Consider the following 17225-nt stretch of genomic DNA (forward strand, 5'->3'; position numbering starts at 1 on the left):
GGTGTTAATTCTTAATACGTAACCGATCGTTATTACAACGAATCAATATAAAACCACAACAAGAAATATCGAAATATGTGACCATTCCAATATCTGTATCCATGTAATCATGTCGCTCGCTAAAATATATCACAGCCAATGGATCGACTCCAGTAACCGGATATCGCCATCTGTAATTTCTGGTATAAAGAACAAAATTATCTTGTTTGAATAGTCCTTGTGTAAATTACAACAACACAAAATTCAAACGTCAACCTTAGTTCGTAACCTGCTAATAAAACGTGTGTTTCAACTGGGAGTGTAACAGGTAAATTTGTAGGTGGTGAACCAGGCTCATTACTAGGGGTTAGTAGTGGGGTGCGCGTCAATTGGCTAGCTTTGTGTCGGAGTAAATGATCGCTACACTAAAACCAACTTTTGCCCTTTATCATGCTAACTACTGACAAGGGGTCTCGGCTGTTAAAGGTGGTAACACGAGATGGACACAAACAGTGGTTGTGAAAATGAGATATCTTAGTAAACTGTCGGCAATCGCTCAAGTGGAAAGCATATTCCCTTAGCCAATGGGAGTCGGCGGGGGAGGAGCTAATCGAACGCACACCAACACCACACTCTACGATTCTGTCATAGAAATTCCTACCTTGTTATTCATAAAAGCTTCGAAAAGCACGATGTTTTTGATTCTCAATGAAACAATATTCATCGTAAAATCACATTGAATATGGATGTATGAATGACACATTGGTCCAGTTAAACGACAGGCAATTTTTTCCCGGAGTGTGTATGTTAGTTGTTTTTGACCAGAAACACGTGTAGTTCCCGAGCTCTGCAATACTGACGGTGTCATGCCTGGAAAGGTGTACCAGGTGGCGACTCACTGGACTTAGCCCAGGATACAAGTGTTCGCAGGTGTGCCGATGTCCTGGACACTGGAGGTCATTACAATACCTTTTTGATACTGGCCACAACTCCAAATATCTAACAATGTGGGAAAACCGAAACTTAAAGTGCAGAACAATGAGGCGTTCACAGCATTGTATCATGACAGTGCCCCAGACCGACTTACTAGTGTGTGTGTTCTTTCACTTTAACAGAACCTAAATGTCAGGAATTGTGTATTGATATATCGCCCACAGGGTAATCCAAGCCAATACTGGCTCCGCGACCGCAATATTTATACATGCATGGACGACTTGCCTCCATCCTCACCAGGGAAAAGGCTGTCAGAATCAGTCTAAGGTAACAGAAAACAATGATTGGGAAAGTATTAACGAGACATTTCGGAAACAGACGGATTTTAGTGATAGTTTTATTCGTTGTTGTTGGTTTTGGAATACCTTCGCACGCGCGCATGAAAGTGCCTGCGGGCTTGACCCCCTCTGCTAAGTCTTCCAACCAAACGGAGGTGATCGAAAGACTGTCCAGGTTTTTCGGGATAGATAGGGTCCCGGCCCGGGTTATCCATAAATCCCCTCCCCAGTTTATGATCGACCTGTACGCTAGCATCACAGAACCGGGAGGATTGGTCAAACGGGAAAGCCCATACAGGGCTGACGTTATCAGGAGTTTCCCTGACAGAGGTAAGTCGGAGAAGTACATTAAGTGAGGATATATTAAGATACTATTTACCTAGTTATCATCTAATACGTGTAACCTTCCTTAGAGCTGTTAATATGATTTCCATTATTAAGTGTTGGTACAATTACAGAAGAGCCGACATTTCGGCACATAACGCTTATCACCCACTCGAACGATAATAAATACCAACTATGAAAATTCATTTTCCGATCGTTTTAATTAGGATGTCCTAATCATTTTAATTTAAGTCAAGTATACTCCGCCAAGATACTAAACTGCCGCACATCTCTTCACACAACGTATGTCGGCAGTAGGTGTTACATCCCGGTGATGTTCCAACTCTTCATCCATTTAAGCTATAAGGCGAAACACATGGCTTTCACAATAATTGCAAGCAATAGGTTTTATTTGAAAACTGTCTTAACACTTTGGTGAGTTGTATCACAGTTAAAACAGACGGTGCCAGACACTGATGCTACACCGTACTATTCCGACTCCACACGTCGTGCGTTGCTTTGACCAGTACAAAAAGTCTCGCTGTGACTATCATGCGAGCTACCGGTAGAGCGATTAAACAATTTATATCAGTCTACACTGTTCCCTAAAAAGGACAGTAAACGTTATGTATTATAAAACTAACGTTTACATCATCAGAGAATATCCTCAACGTCATCATACTTTATCTTGTATCTGAATAGAGAGAACAATTTCATAAATCGTCAAAATTTATCTTATATTTTATCATATACACTAACAGAATTTATCTTACACATCAACAGAATTTATCTTACACGTCATCAGAGTTTATCTTATACACTATCATAATTCATCTTAAACATCATCAGAATTCATCTTACACATCATCAGAGTTTATCATACACGTCTTCTGAGTTTATCTTACACATCAACAGAGTTTATCTTACACATCAACAGAGTTTATCTTACACATCATCAGAGTTTATCTTACACATCATCAGAGTTTATCTTATACATCATCAGAGTTTATCTTACACATCATCAGAGTTTATCTTACACATCATCAGAGTTCATCTTAAACACCATCAGAGTTTATCTTACACATCATCAGAGTTCATCTTACACATCATCAGAGTTTATCTTGCACATCAACAGAGTTTATCTTACACATCATCAGAGTTTATCTTATACATCATCAGAGTTTATCTTATACACTATCATAATTCATCTTAAACATCATCATAATTCATCTTAAACATCATCAGAGTTTATCTTACACATCATCAGAGTTTATCTTATACACTATCATAATCTTAAACATCATCTTAAACATCATCAGAGTTTATCTTATCACATCATCAGAGTTTATCTTATACACTATCATAATTCATCTTAAACATCATCAGAGTTTATCTTACACATCATCAGAGTTTATCTTACACATCAACAGAGTTTATCTTACACATCATCAGAGTTTATCTTATACATCATCAGAGTTTATCTTATACACTATCATAATTCATCTTAAACATCATCAGAATTCATCTTACACATCATCAGAGTTTATCTTACACATCAACAGAGTTTATCTTATACACTATCATAATTCATCTTAAACATCATCAGAGTTTATCTTACACATCATCAGAGTTTATCTTATACACTATCATAATTCATCTTAAACATCATCAGAATTCATCTTACACATCATCAGAGTTTATCTTACACATCAACAGAGTTTATCTTATACACTATCATAATTCATCTTAAACATCATCAGAGTTTATCTTACACATGATCAGAGTTTATCTTATACACTATCATAATTCATCTTAAACATCATCAGAGTTTATCTTACACATCATCAGAGTTTATCTTATACATCATCAGAGTTTATCTTACACATCATCAGAATTTATCTTATACACTATCATAATTCATCTTAAACATCATCAGAGTTTGTCTTACACGTTATCAGAGTTTATCTTATACATCATCAGAGTTTATCTTAAACATCATCAGAGTTTATCTTACACATCATCAGAGTTTATCTTATACATCATCAGAGTTTATCTTATACATCATCAGAGTTTATCTTATACACTATCATAATTCATCTTAAACATCATCAGAGTTTATCTTATACATCATCAGAGTTTATCTTATACATCATCAGAGTTTATCTTATACATCATCAGAGTTTGTCTTAAACATCATCAGAGTTTATCTTATACATCATCAGAGTTTATCTTATACATCATCAGAGTTTATCTAACATAACATCAGAGTTTATCTTCTACATCTCTGGAGTGTATTTTATACATCATCAGGGAATTTATCTACACATCATCAATCAGGGAGAATTCTTACACATTACCGGAGTGAACATATTATCAGAGATCATCAGAGACGGACAGGCTTTACAAAAATATCTTATAACTGCGCGTGTTAATAACCGCTGAAAATCTCGATAATTATGTGACGGAGAGAAAAAAAATACCTGTATCCGTGTTACTAATTGTGAGATTTTGTTATTATGTATATTTCCAGTCATTGTGACACTTGATATCGTGGTGGAGCACTTACACACGGCGAATATAAAACTGGTTGTAAAAACTCAACTGGGGAGTGTTCGTAATTCGTTCATTAAAGATATAATATCAATCAGATAATTACTTTAAATATTTTAAATAAACATAACAGTAAATATCCAAGTTGGCGCCAGTGAGAATTTGGTCCGGTATAGGTATGTATGTACACCAAAGAGAGTCGTGATTTTGATGTAAAGTACCCGGGTGTTAAGCATGGCACAGTAAACTACATACGTATATAATCATTGTCAAACTCTGTAACATTGTAAACCATATGTGTTGGTTTTAAGAAAAAAGAAAGCACTTTTGTTTCTCATAAAAGGTGTTATAGCATCAAGATAGACCGTTGATGTAGGGGGTCTCTATCGGATTGAATTAGCGAGTTTCTTAACCTCGCAGGTGCGAAATGTGTACATGCAGGTGTATCGCATAAAGACGAACGCCACAGAGGGGTTACCTGTGGAGTTGTCACCTGTAAAATAAAACGTTTGGGGCTGTGTCATATGACTGTCCTAACTTGATTACAGGTACGCAGTTTGATTACAGGTACACACATATCAAATACTGCTCTATCTTCGAAAAACAGATTAGTTTTATCTTATGATAATATATATCATTGGAAATTACATCTCGCCAACCTTAAGACCACCTCAATCAGGATCAACATACTGTATACCGTGTGTATATATACCTCACTACAGCAAGCTGTATACCGTGTGTTTATATATCTTGGTACAGCACACTGTATACCGTGTGTATCTATACCTCACTACAGCACACACTATACCGTGTGTATCTATACCTCACTACAGCACACTGTATACCGTGTGTATATATACCTCACTACATCACACTGTATACCGTGTGTATCTATACCTCATTACAGCACAATGTACACCGTGTGTATATATACCTCACTACAGCACACACTATACTGTGTGTATCTATACCTCACTACAGCACACTGTATACCGTGTGTATCTATACCTCACTACAGCACACTGTGTACCGTGTGTATCTATACCTCATTACAGCACAATGTATACCGTGTGTATATATACCTCACTACAGCACACTGTATACCGTGTGTTTATATACCTCACTACATCACACTGTATACCGTGTGTTTATATACCTCACTACATCACACTGTATACCGTGTGTATATATACCTCACTACAGCAAGCTGCATACCGTGTGTTTATATACCTTGGTACAGCACACAGAATACCGTGTGTATCTATACCTCACTACAGCACACTGTATACCGTGTGTATCTATACCTCACTACAGCACACTGTATACCGTGTGTATCTATACCTCATTACAGCACACTGTATACCGTGTGTATCTATACCTCACTACAGCACACACTATACCGTGTGTATCTATACCTCACTACAGCACACTGTATACCGTGTGTATCTATACCTCATTACAGCACACTGTATACCGTGTGTATCTATACCTTGGTACAGCACACTGTATACCGTGTGTATTAGTTCCTCACCTACAGTTCACTAAAGGGTTAATGAACTGGAAATGTACTTTTTCCCGTACTAGATGATTATTTGGGAGTACCTAAGTGCATGTTTGTGGTACATATTCTCAGAACTCGTTACTTTTTAACTGCCAATCTTGTTACTGGTCGGTTTGGCTGCCGATGTTTTATTATTCCCATTGTTCTGTAAGATCAGGCCATGAAGGATATCTGAGGTTTACAAGTTCACTCGTTGTTTTCTTTTTATGATGTCAACCCCCCTCCCCAAAAAAAAAATCGACGGAGTATTTGTAGAATCGTGTAGACCTCGTTATCTGTAGGATCACTCCTGCAATAACACTAGGGCTCCACTGACAAACGCATCCTGACCGCGTTCACGATCGTGTGATTTACCGACACCCAAATACAACACTGTTTACTCAACGACTGTGAAAGGAGGAGATGCAAGAGGTCAAGATATGACAATGCAATAATTTGGTTTTTATTTTGCTCCCTTGCTATCGTATCGAAGGAACATTGAAGCGAAAACAGGAAGGCTAGGGAGAGAATGAGCTAAGTCGATGACGAGAAAAGTTAATATAATATCGAGGAAACAGAATACATTATCGAGAATACGATACTGAAGGTCTAGAATATGATGTCGAGGTGTGAGAATACGATACCGAAGGTCTAGAATATGATGTCGAGGTGTGAGAACACGATACTGAATGTCTAGAATATGATGTCGAGGTGTGAGAACACGATACTGAAGGTCTAGAATATGATGTTGAGGTGTGAGAAAACGATATCGAGGGAATGAAACTAGCGTAGCACCTTCGCTACTGATTCTTCAATCCCTTGTTGTGTGTAGGTATAAAAAGCGAGAGTATTGTAGCACTTTCGTTCTTTACATGCGTGTTCTCATTTTTAACGTTTTGTGCGAGGGAGAGAATGAGTGATACCTGAAAATAGACATTAACGGAACACTGTACAAAACACTGTTCTAGAAATCATAGACCCGATAACATTGGTATTATCTGTACAAAATACTGTTCTAGAAATCATAGACCCGATAACATTGGTATTATCTGTACAAAATACTGTTCTAGAAATCATAGACCCGATAACATTGGTATTATCTGTACAAAATACTGTTCTAGAAATCATAGACCCGATAACATTGGTATTAACGGAACACTACAAAATACTGTTCTAGAAATCATAGACCCGATAACATTGGTATTATCTGTACAAAATACTGTTCTAGAAATCATAGACCCGATAACATTGGTATCAGGATGAAATGAAAAAACATTATGTTTAGTTTTAAAAAGGGCGCACGCGCTTCTTGTTTTTCGCCCCGACAACTATATCCCTGTTGAACATCACGATGTTTACCACATGGAAAGTACACTTCAATATAAATTATACAAAAACGAGACAGAAAAGTATTTATAGTGTGCCTTTACAAAAAAATCTTCTCTACAATTATTGTCCATGTATTTCAGCGCGTGCGTACGCTCGAACCGACCAAACCGCTGTTGAAAAAATCCAGTTTCGACTATAATTTTTGTTGCAAGTAGTAACCAAACTGTCTTCCCATAAAAATGGTCTTGAGATTCCGAACTTCAGAATTTCTAGAGCAAACATATCAACTTCGTCAATAATTGTTTGTCTCTGCTCTTCAATTAAGTTCTTCAACAGTGTTCCTTAATCAGTGACCATTCACGGATAAGCTTGTAGATGTCTAAAGGTCAGCGGCATAGAGTATAATATTGATAATCAGGTATTGTGTGGGCTCATAAAACATTTGGGGTGTAAATGGAGGACGGGTGGGGGTGAGGAAATGATGACAACTTTATTGTTTAAGTCTATACTTAATATCAGAATCAGACCATTTTATAATGTTCACAGATACTTAATTATTCTACTTGGAGTCTCTTCCTTTTAAAACTACATGAAAACTACCATTAGCCAGCCTTAACAAGAGTGCTCGCAACCTAAAGGTTATCGTTGTCCCCACAATATTGAGGATATAACGGAGGGCCCAAAACAGGATAAATTCATGTATTTTCAATTTTCATCAACTTTTCCTTGGAGGCCGTTTATTTTTGTAGAAACAAACATATATCTCTCATCTAAAATTATTAGAGTTTAAGGCGATGTAAATATCGTAGTATAAAAAACAACAAAAAACGACACCTAAGTATTCGGAACAATCATATCGCCCCTCCAGCATGGAATCCTTAGATGCGTTTCTATGTGTGGATTAGTTGTAAAATCGTTGTTTGTTTGTATTCCCGGTGTGCAGATCAGAAATTCTGTCAAAATCGTTTTTGTTTGTGTTCCCGGTGTGCAGATCAGAAATTCTGTCAAAATCGTTTTTGTTTGTGTTCCCGGTGTGCAGATCAGAAATTCTGTCAAAATCGTTTTTGTTTGTGTTCCCGGTGTGCAGATCAGAAATTCTGTCAAAATCGTTTTTGTTTGTGTTCCCGGTGTGCAGATCAGAAATTCTGTCAAAATCGTTTTGTTTGTGTTCCCGGTGTGCAGATCAGAAATTCTGTCAAAATCGTTTTGTTTGTGTTCCCGGTGTGCAGATCAGAAATTCTGTCAAAATCGTTGTTTGTTTGTGTTCCCGGTGTGCAGATCAGAAATTCTGTCAAAATCGTTTTTGTTTGTGTTCCCGGTGTGCAGATCAGAAATTCTGTCAAAATCGTTTTTGTTTGTGTTCCCGGTGTGCAGATTAGAAATTCTGTCAAAATCGTTTTTGTTTGTGTTCCCGGTGTGCAGATCAGAAATTCTGTCAAAATCGTTTTTGTTTGTGTTCCCGGTGTGCAGATCAGAAATTCTGTCAAAATCGTTTTTGTTTGTGTTCCCGGTGTGCAGATTAGAAATTCTGTCAAAATCGTTTTGTTTGTGTTCCCGGTGTGCAGATCAGAAATTCTGTCAAAATCGTTTTTGTTTGTATTCCCGGTGTGCAGATCAGAAATTCTGTCAAAATCGTTTTTGTTTGTGTTCCCGGTGTGCAGATCAGAAATTCTGTCAAAATCGTTTTGTTTGTGTTCCCGGTGTGCAGATCAGAAATTCTGTCAAAATCGTTTTTGTTTGTGTTCCCGGTGTGCAGATCAGAAATTCTGTCAAAATCGTTTTTGTTTGTGTTCCCGGTGTGCAGATCAGAAATTCTGTCAAAATCGTTTTTGTTTGTGTTCCCGGTGTGCAGATCAGAAATTCTGTCAAAATCGTTTTTGTTTGTGTTCCCGGTGTGCAGATTAGAAATTCTGTCAAAATCGTTTTTGTTTGTGTTCCCGGTGTGCAGATCAGAAATTCTGTCAAAATCGTTTTTGTTTGTGTTCCCGGTGTGCAGATAAGAAATTCTGTCAAAATCGTTTTGTTTGTGTTCCCGGTGTGCAGATCAGAAATTCTGTCAAAATCGTTTTTGTTTGTATTCCCGGTGTGCAGATCAGAAATTCTGTCAAAATCGTTTTTGTTTGTGTTCCCGGTGTGCAGATCAGAAATTCTGTCAAAATCGTTTTGTTTGTGTTCCCGGTGTGCAGATCAGAAATTCTGTCAAAATCGTTTTTGTTTGTGTTCCCGGTGTGCAGATCAGAAATTCTGTCAAAATCGTTTTTGTTTGTGTTCCCGGTGTGCAGATCAGAAATTCTGTCAAAATCGTTGTTTGTTTGTGTTCCCGGTGTGCAGAATCGACTTACTAACAAAATCTTAATTCAAACTCAAATAGGATGAAACGAGGATTTGATCAAACAAAGAGATTTTTACACGGAAACCATCAAAAAGCACGATGACAATAAGATGAAACGTTCATGGCGATCATAAAATTTTGCCAAATCTTCATAAACCTACATCTCTCAAAACCGTGTGTTGTGTCTTTATCTGTCAGCCGTCTTCTAGCACAAAAATCGTGATATTTGGACCAAACCCTTAAACATCAAATCAACTGTGACATGAATACAAAAGGATGTAAAAAAAAAAAAAAAAAACAAGTGATTTCAAGCCAGTTATAAAAAATGTGCAAACAAGGGAAATTGAAACCATCACGCTTATCATACAGCTTAGTGGGTAGTTGTTCAAGTTTTTCTTATAGGAAAGGTATGGGTAAGTGGTTGACGTAGACGTGTCTGTCCTGTCCTTGATTTCCAATTATTGTGGTAAATACAGTGGACATGGTCAATAAATTTCCTGTTATTTAAAGATAAGACATGATTAATGTAATGGTATAATCCAATGACTCGCCAAGGTCTTTCTTTGATAAGCTCTGCGATAAATTTAGACTGGTAAAAAAGCAGTCAAGAGGGGACACAATTAGCGCATAACGGTATGTCAATGATCTGTTTGAAAAGCTTAGCACCAAACTCGATGAATATTGTCAACCACAAATTTGATGATTTCAGGATTTAATCCTCAGTATACTTGTTCGCTGTAGACTAACCTTTACTCAGTTATGTCCAAGTATCGATTACACCTCGTTCAAAATAAAACTCAGAGAATAAAGTCGTTTCTTTGGACCGTAATACTGTATCATAGTGTGCTAAGGGATAGAATGAAAAGCTGTTATAGAAGGGTTGTTTTCTGGGTGAGAATTATCAAGATTGGTCAGAAGCTCTTTAAAATCCACATACTGTTACTTTCACTTCTTGAGTTAACAGTTTAGAATAGAAAGACTGACCGTAAGATCAAACCGACGTAAAATGTTGGCGTGTCGTTACAATGGCTTTTTCTTATGTCAATGTCTCCTGCCTGATCATACTATCTAGTCACCTTGATATCAGCGTCAGGGTCATTGCATTGACAGCGTTTTGTCGATTCTTTTTTTTTTTTAATTTTTATTTATTCAAGAAACATATATTGATCAGTAAATGATCTGCATGTATATGGTCTACATAACATTTAGCCCAGTTTTCGTGCTACAAACATTGTGAAGCTACAATCATCGTTTGATAACAATTATACAAACCTGAAACAAGTTACAATTATATACGTATTTTGGAATATGTTTATACACGTGTAAGTCTAGCTTGTTGATGTCTTACATAGGTATATAGTAATCATTAGTTCTACTATTAAAAAAGGGAGAGAAAAAACGAAAATATCCAATTAATTTCTTTATTCCGACGATCCAGTTATATCTGGAGTTAAGAATGTTTATTCAATAATTATACTGTAGGTACTAGACCAGCGTTTCAAACCGTACCAGGTGTAGAGTAATACTCACAGTGTCTCGGAAACACTGTCAAGTATACTCTGGTCTGAAGTATTGTTGATCTGCCCCCATGTGGAGCTTAGCCATAATTATACTAATTAAAACAATAAAGAACAGCCTCGATTTGACATTCCCATTAAAAGGTGAAGTATCATCTCAATTTGACATTGTTCACCAGAAAAATATATTGTTTATTTACCTGATATAGAAACGTGTTGATAGCGAACAGATTTTGTCAACACTGATCTGATCTGTAACACATCAGTGGACACATTCCGTTGATAATGAAAAACTGTGCAGCTGAAGATGTAAAACTTAGAATCTTTTATCGAGAATTGTGATACCACCCGAATGAACATCAGATCCTAATTAATTTCTGCTTCCTGAAATGTGCATGAAAAAAGTTGATTTGTATCTCCTCAATTGTGCGGGAAAACCGTTGAATTCTGCCCATCATATGTACGGGGACAACAGTTGTTTCTGCCTTCTAAATTGTGCAGGCAAAAACAGTCGATTTTCTTCCCCTTGAATTGTGGGGATTCTCAAGACGTCAAATGGATGGTTAATATTTTATAAGATCTGCGCGTGGCGTCTCATTGCCCTGCTTTCTCTCTGTGTTGTCGTCAAGCGGGCGCAGACTTATAGGATAGCAGACAATAATTAGATGTTTAGGAGGCTTTAATCATATGTCTGTAGCAATGACACTAACTTCAGGACTTCTCAACAGTCAACATAGTAAAATACTACACCTCATGTGACACTGAAGAGCTCAACACTCGACAAAGTAAAACACTAAACCTCGACACAGTGGACTCAACACTCGACAAAGTAAAACACTAAACCTCGACACAGTGGACTCAACACTCGACAGAGTAAAACACTAAACCTCGACACAGTGGACTCAACACTCGACAAAGTAAAACACTAAACCTCGACACAGTGTTGCTCAACACTCGACAAAGTAAAACACTAAACCTCGACACAGTGGAGCTCAACACTCGACAGAGTAAAACACTAAACCTCGACACAGTGGACTCAACACTCGACAGAGTAAAACACTAAACCTCGACACAGTGGACTCAACATTCAACAAAGTAAAACACTAAACCTCGACACAGTGTTGCTCAACACTCGACAAAGTAAAACACTAAACCTCGACACAGTGGAGCTCAACACTAGACAGAGTAAAACACTAAACCTCGACACAGTGGACTCAACATTCAACAAAGTAAAACACTAAACCTCGACACAGTGGAGCTCAACACTCGACAGAGTAAAACACTAAACCTCGACACAGTGGAGCTCAACACTCGACAGGGTAAAACACTACACCTCACAAGGACACAGTGGAGCTCAACATTCAAGAAAGTGAAACACTACACATGATGGAACACAATGTAGCTCAACACTCGACAAAGTAAAACACTACACATGATGGAACACAGTGGAGCTCAGCAAGATTGAAGACAACCGCTGTCACGAGGACACCTTTAATCGTGATACATCCTTCCGGTATATATATGCTTCAAAGGCTAAATGACCGAAGATTCCACAGATGATGCCCTGTTGTTAAGAGACAACCTATAATAATTTCACCAGATTTTCTCGCGATAGTCGAGGCAGTGTTGAGATAACCACACATCTGCAAGTAAATCAATTATTGTGTAAACCACTTGAAAAATACTGCCTCTCTCTACACAAACTGAAATCCTCTGTCATCGTCTAGAGATATCACGGCAGTGACATAGTATTGCCTATTCAGACGGGCTTCGACTATAGCGTCTCAACGATGAAGGATTCATAATAGATGACATAACACAAAAAATCGGGAGGTGAGTTTTGACCCTGTTGACCTTGTGCTGATTTTAACCACATCTGCCCCTTAGCCAGATCTTGCAGAGGTATCAGATTCCGAACCTGGGTCACTGGATATATTAATTCTATGAATAAACTATTCTTTTTGCTTTCAACCTGACTTGAATGGCGCGGCAACGTATTCAATTATTGTGGTGTTATCACCCAATCATTTCTATCTGACGGGGCGTGGCTGCATTGTAGTCATTGACACACCCCCTCGTTTTTATCTATACTTATCTCTACATGCGGTCTCTGGCTTTACTTGTATAGCAAACTACAAGATATTGACTGCAAGCTTCATTAACATCAGCAAATATAATTCAATCACTGAAGAACATAATTCACTGGTTAATGAGCTACACCTGTAGTCACCGCCCTCCACATAATATATCCGTATCTGGTCGCATTCTGACGTGTCTATATTACACTTCTGTCACCCATGTGCTTGTATTTTACACTTTCTGTTACTCATTTGGATGGTTGTATATTATACAATCTCTCGTCCATCTGGTTGTGTATTTCATTTTTTTCACCAATATATTTCTATCTTACACGTTCTGTCACCATGTGCTTGTGTATTACACGTTCTGTCACCACGTGTTTGTATATTACACATGCTGTCACCACGTGTTTGTATATTACACGTTCTGTCACCATGTGCTTGTGTATTACACGTTCTGTCACCACGTGTTTGTATATTACACATTCTGTCACCACGTGTTTGTATATTACACATTCTGTCATCATGTGTTTGTGTATTACACATTCTGTCACCACGTGTTTGTATATTACACATTCTGTCACCATGTGTTTGTGTATTACACATCCTGTCACCACGTGTTTGTATATTACACATTCTGTCACACGTGTTTGTATATTACACATCCTGTCACACGTGTTTGTATATTACACATTCTGTCACCACGTGTTTGTATATTACACATTCTGTCACCACGTGTTTGTATATTATACATTCTGTCACCACGTGTTTGTATATTATACATCTGGTCACTATGTGTTTGTGTATTACACATTCTGTCACCACGTGTTTGTGTATTATACATCCGGTCACCATGTGTTTGTATATTACACATTCTGTCACCATGTGTTTGTGTATTACACATCCTGTCACCACGTGTTTGTGTATTATACATCCGGTCACCACGTGTTTGTATATTACACATCCGGCCACCATGTGTTTGTATATTACACATTCTGTCACCATGTGTTTGTTTATTATACATCCGGTCACCACGTGTTTGTATATTACACATCCGGTCACCATGTGTTTGTATATTACACATTCTGTCACCATGTGTTTGTGTATTACACATCCTGTCAACATGTATTTGTATATTTCATCATCTGTCATCCACACGTTTGTGTATTTCGCCTTGCCGAACCTTTGCCTTTCTTCATCCTCACAAAACACGACAATATTTAGGACAGTGACCATACATTCTCTATATCCATTAACACCAAAACGTATATTTTATATCTAGTATGTCTTGGCCAAAGGACAGAACCCAAAGCCTTCCTCACAGGGACGAACTTTTAATTAAAGGGCAGAAGTGTAAAGTTGTGTTAGTGGAGACACACATTTACAAGAAAAAGAAAGATCTTAAGAAAAGTGAAAATGCTAAGATCCCAAGTAAAGTTGCTTGTTACGTTCATGCCATGGGGGCAGTAGGTACAAATCACACGCCGTATCTGCACCATAGCATAACTCAAATACATAGGGCCAAAATAAAGCTCAATGTTAAAACACATTGTATCATCTGAAAACACATGGACACTATATATCACAGCATGGAAACACAACAACAAATTAAAACACAGCAACAATGCATTAGATGTTAGTGTTCAGCGGTTTGTAAGACAGCTAGAAATCAACTCCATTACGTATCTATCTAGCACCACTCCCCCTACTAAGCACGCACGTTTATCTCTTTCCTTCGTCTAGTGTATAATGCACACGTTTTATGAAACTTCGACGTTTCAAAGTGAATAACCACAGCAACTGAGTTGGTATCTTAGAGCTCACAGAACTGTACGATGGGGGCCCGAATATCTCCAACCATTCTGAGAGAAGACAGGTACCCGTGAAGATTGTAGTCGTGTAGTAAGCATGATGTGTTTGGGGCAAGTGGAGGATAATCAAATTTAAATATATATATACATATCCAGTTAGGTTATAAAAGTTTGTCTGGGATAAAATTAAAGAAAATACATCATTCTATGAAACACCCGGAATAGGGACCCATAAACACTAAGGAATACCCCAAACATTATACTACTCCATACCTATATTGCATTGGTCGCTAAAAGACTACAAAATCACACTCATTCAAACTAAAACCTAGTACGTCTGGTGACTCATTTGATGCTCTCTTGTTCTATTGGGGAATGAGATATTAGTCACTTCGATAGACCAAGACTGACATCGCAGTAGTCGATGACGAAGTAGAAAATGCTTACCCTCCCGGAACACATTGTCTTAAGGTCCTTCTGCTTTTTCGGAGAGATATCTTTTTTTTTTCATTTATTTTTTGGCCTCATCGAATTTGAGTTCGAAGGAAATTTCTGTTGACATGTCGGTACTTTCATTTCATCTTATAACATATTCATTGTTTTTTACATATATGTTTAAATACACATTCTTCTGTTTTTACCTGTCCTTGTATTTTTACATCACTGTTTTTATCTGTCCTTGTATTTTACATCACTGTTTTTATCTGTCCTTATATTTTTTACATCACTGTTTTTATCTGTCCTTGTATTTTTACATCACTGTTTTTACCTGTCCTTGTATTTTTACATCACTGTTTTTATCTGTCCTTGTATTTTTACATCACTGTTTTTATCTGTCCCTATATTTGTACATCACTGTTTTTACCTGTCCTTGTATTTTTACATCACTGTTTTTGTCTGTCCTTGTATTTTTACATCACTGTTTTTATCTGTCCTTATATTTGTACATCACTGTTTTCACCTGTCCTTATATTTTTACATCACTGTAAATATACTGGTATATTTTACAACATCTCTAAGTACATTTGTATTTTTCAGTAGAATACGTCATTCATTAGAGTACTTTTTTGACTGCCGTACGTGATTCAGTGAAATGGGCGATCGGGTGTTTCGTTTAATTACAAATCTTGTTTCCATGTGGTTTTCATTGACCAATATGTGTTTTCTTAAGATGATCTTCCATCCTCTACTGAACATGCTGGTGAAATAGTTTAGAAATTAGAATCTTATACGTACAAACAATTTAGAATTAATGTCGAACTTAATCATAACTACTACAAACCGCCTAGAAAATCTGTTTCAGTTTTCACGAAACGTCTGAGGCTCATTAGTCAGTAGCGTTTTGTTAATTACAGGCAGATTGTTACATTTCTTATCAATCTATATAATTACATACATCATTTTCGCTGATTTTACTGTGATATAATGTGGATTTTTCTCCGTAATTTATCCTAGGGTGTAAAAGATGAATATCATTGACCTCTGAATTAGACTCTTATTCAATACAGGTGAGAAGATTGGAGATAAAGGCTACGGAAGGATTTAGAAACCTGACAATGAACTCCGGAACTCTAAACCTTTCTGATGAGGAAAAATTCTATAACAGGCAAATGCCACATCCAATATGTTCTCGTGTGTATCAATTTGTGTTTAGCCACTACAACGTAGCATTTGTTAAGATAGGCAGTTGTGGTATGGTGGTATTAGGGGTAGTATGGAGGTATTAGGAGAAGTATGATGGTATAAGGGGTAGTATGGTGGTATTAAGATAGTATGGTGGTATTAGGGGTAGTATGGAGGTATTAGGGGTAGTATGGCGATATTAGGGGTAGTATGGTGATATTAGGGGTAGTATGGAGGTATTAAGGGTAGTATGGAGATATTAGGGGTAGTATGGAGGTATTAGGAGAAGTATGATGGTATAAGGGGTAGCATGGTAGTATTAGGGGTAGTATGGATGTATTAGGGGTAGTATGGTGATATTAGGGGTAGTATGGAGGTATTAGGGGTAGTATGGAGGTATTAGGGGTAGCATGGTGATATTAGGGGTAGTATGGTGGTATCAGGGGTAGTATGGTTGTATTAGGGGTAGTATGGTGGTATTAGGGGTAGTATGGTGATATTAGGGGTAGTATGGAGGTATTAGGGGTAGTATGGTGGTGTTAGGGGTAGTATGGATGTATTAGGGGTAGTATGGTGGTATTAGGGGTAGTATGGTGATATTAGGGGTAGTATGGTGGTATCAGGGGTAGTATGGAGGTATAAGGGGTAGTATGGTGATATTAGGGGTAGTATGGAGGTATTAGGGGTAGTATGGTGGTATTAGGGGTAGTATGGATGTATTAGGGGTAGTATGGTTGTATTAGGGGTAGTATGGTGATATTAGGGGTAGTATGGTGGTGTTAGGGGTAGTATGGAGGTATTAGGGGTAGTATGGTTGTATTAGGGGTAGTATGATGGTGTTAGGGGTAGTATGGTGGTGTTAGGGGTAGTT

General features: G+C 37.6%; 1 protein-coding gene across 1 annotated transcript in view; it reads left to right on the forward strand.

The window, feature by feature from the left end:
• Positions 1 to 1252: 1252 nt before the first annotated feature.
• LOC132547448 (bone morphogenetic protein 2-like) overlaps positions 1253 to 17225 on the forward strand; it is a 33618-nt gene continuing 17645 nt past the window's right edge. The window contains exon 1 of the mRNA XM_060211203.1: positions 1253 to 1580. Coding sequence (XP_060067186.1) covers positions 1253 to 1580 — 328 coding nt within the window. The remainder of the gene's footprint in view (positions 1581 to 17225) is intronic.

Source organism: Ylistrum balloti, unplaced genomic scaffold (assembly GCF_031769215.1).
Source record: "Ylistrum balloti isolate Yb309-2 unplaced genomic scaffold, AGI_CSIRO_Ybal_v1 Utg369954, whole genome shotgun sequence".
Taxonomy (NCBI): Eukaryota; Metazoa; Mollusca; class Bivalvia; order Pectinida; family Pectinidae; genus Ylistrum; species Ylistrum balloti.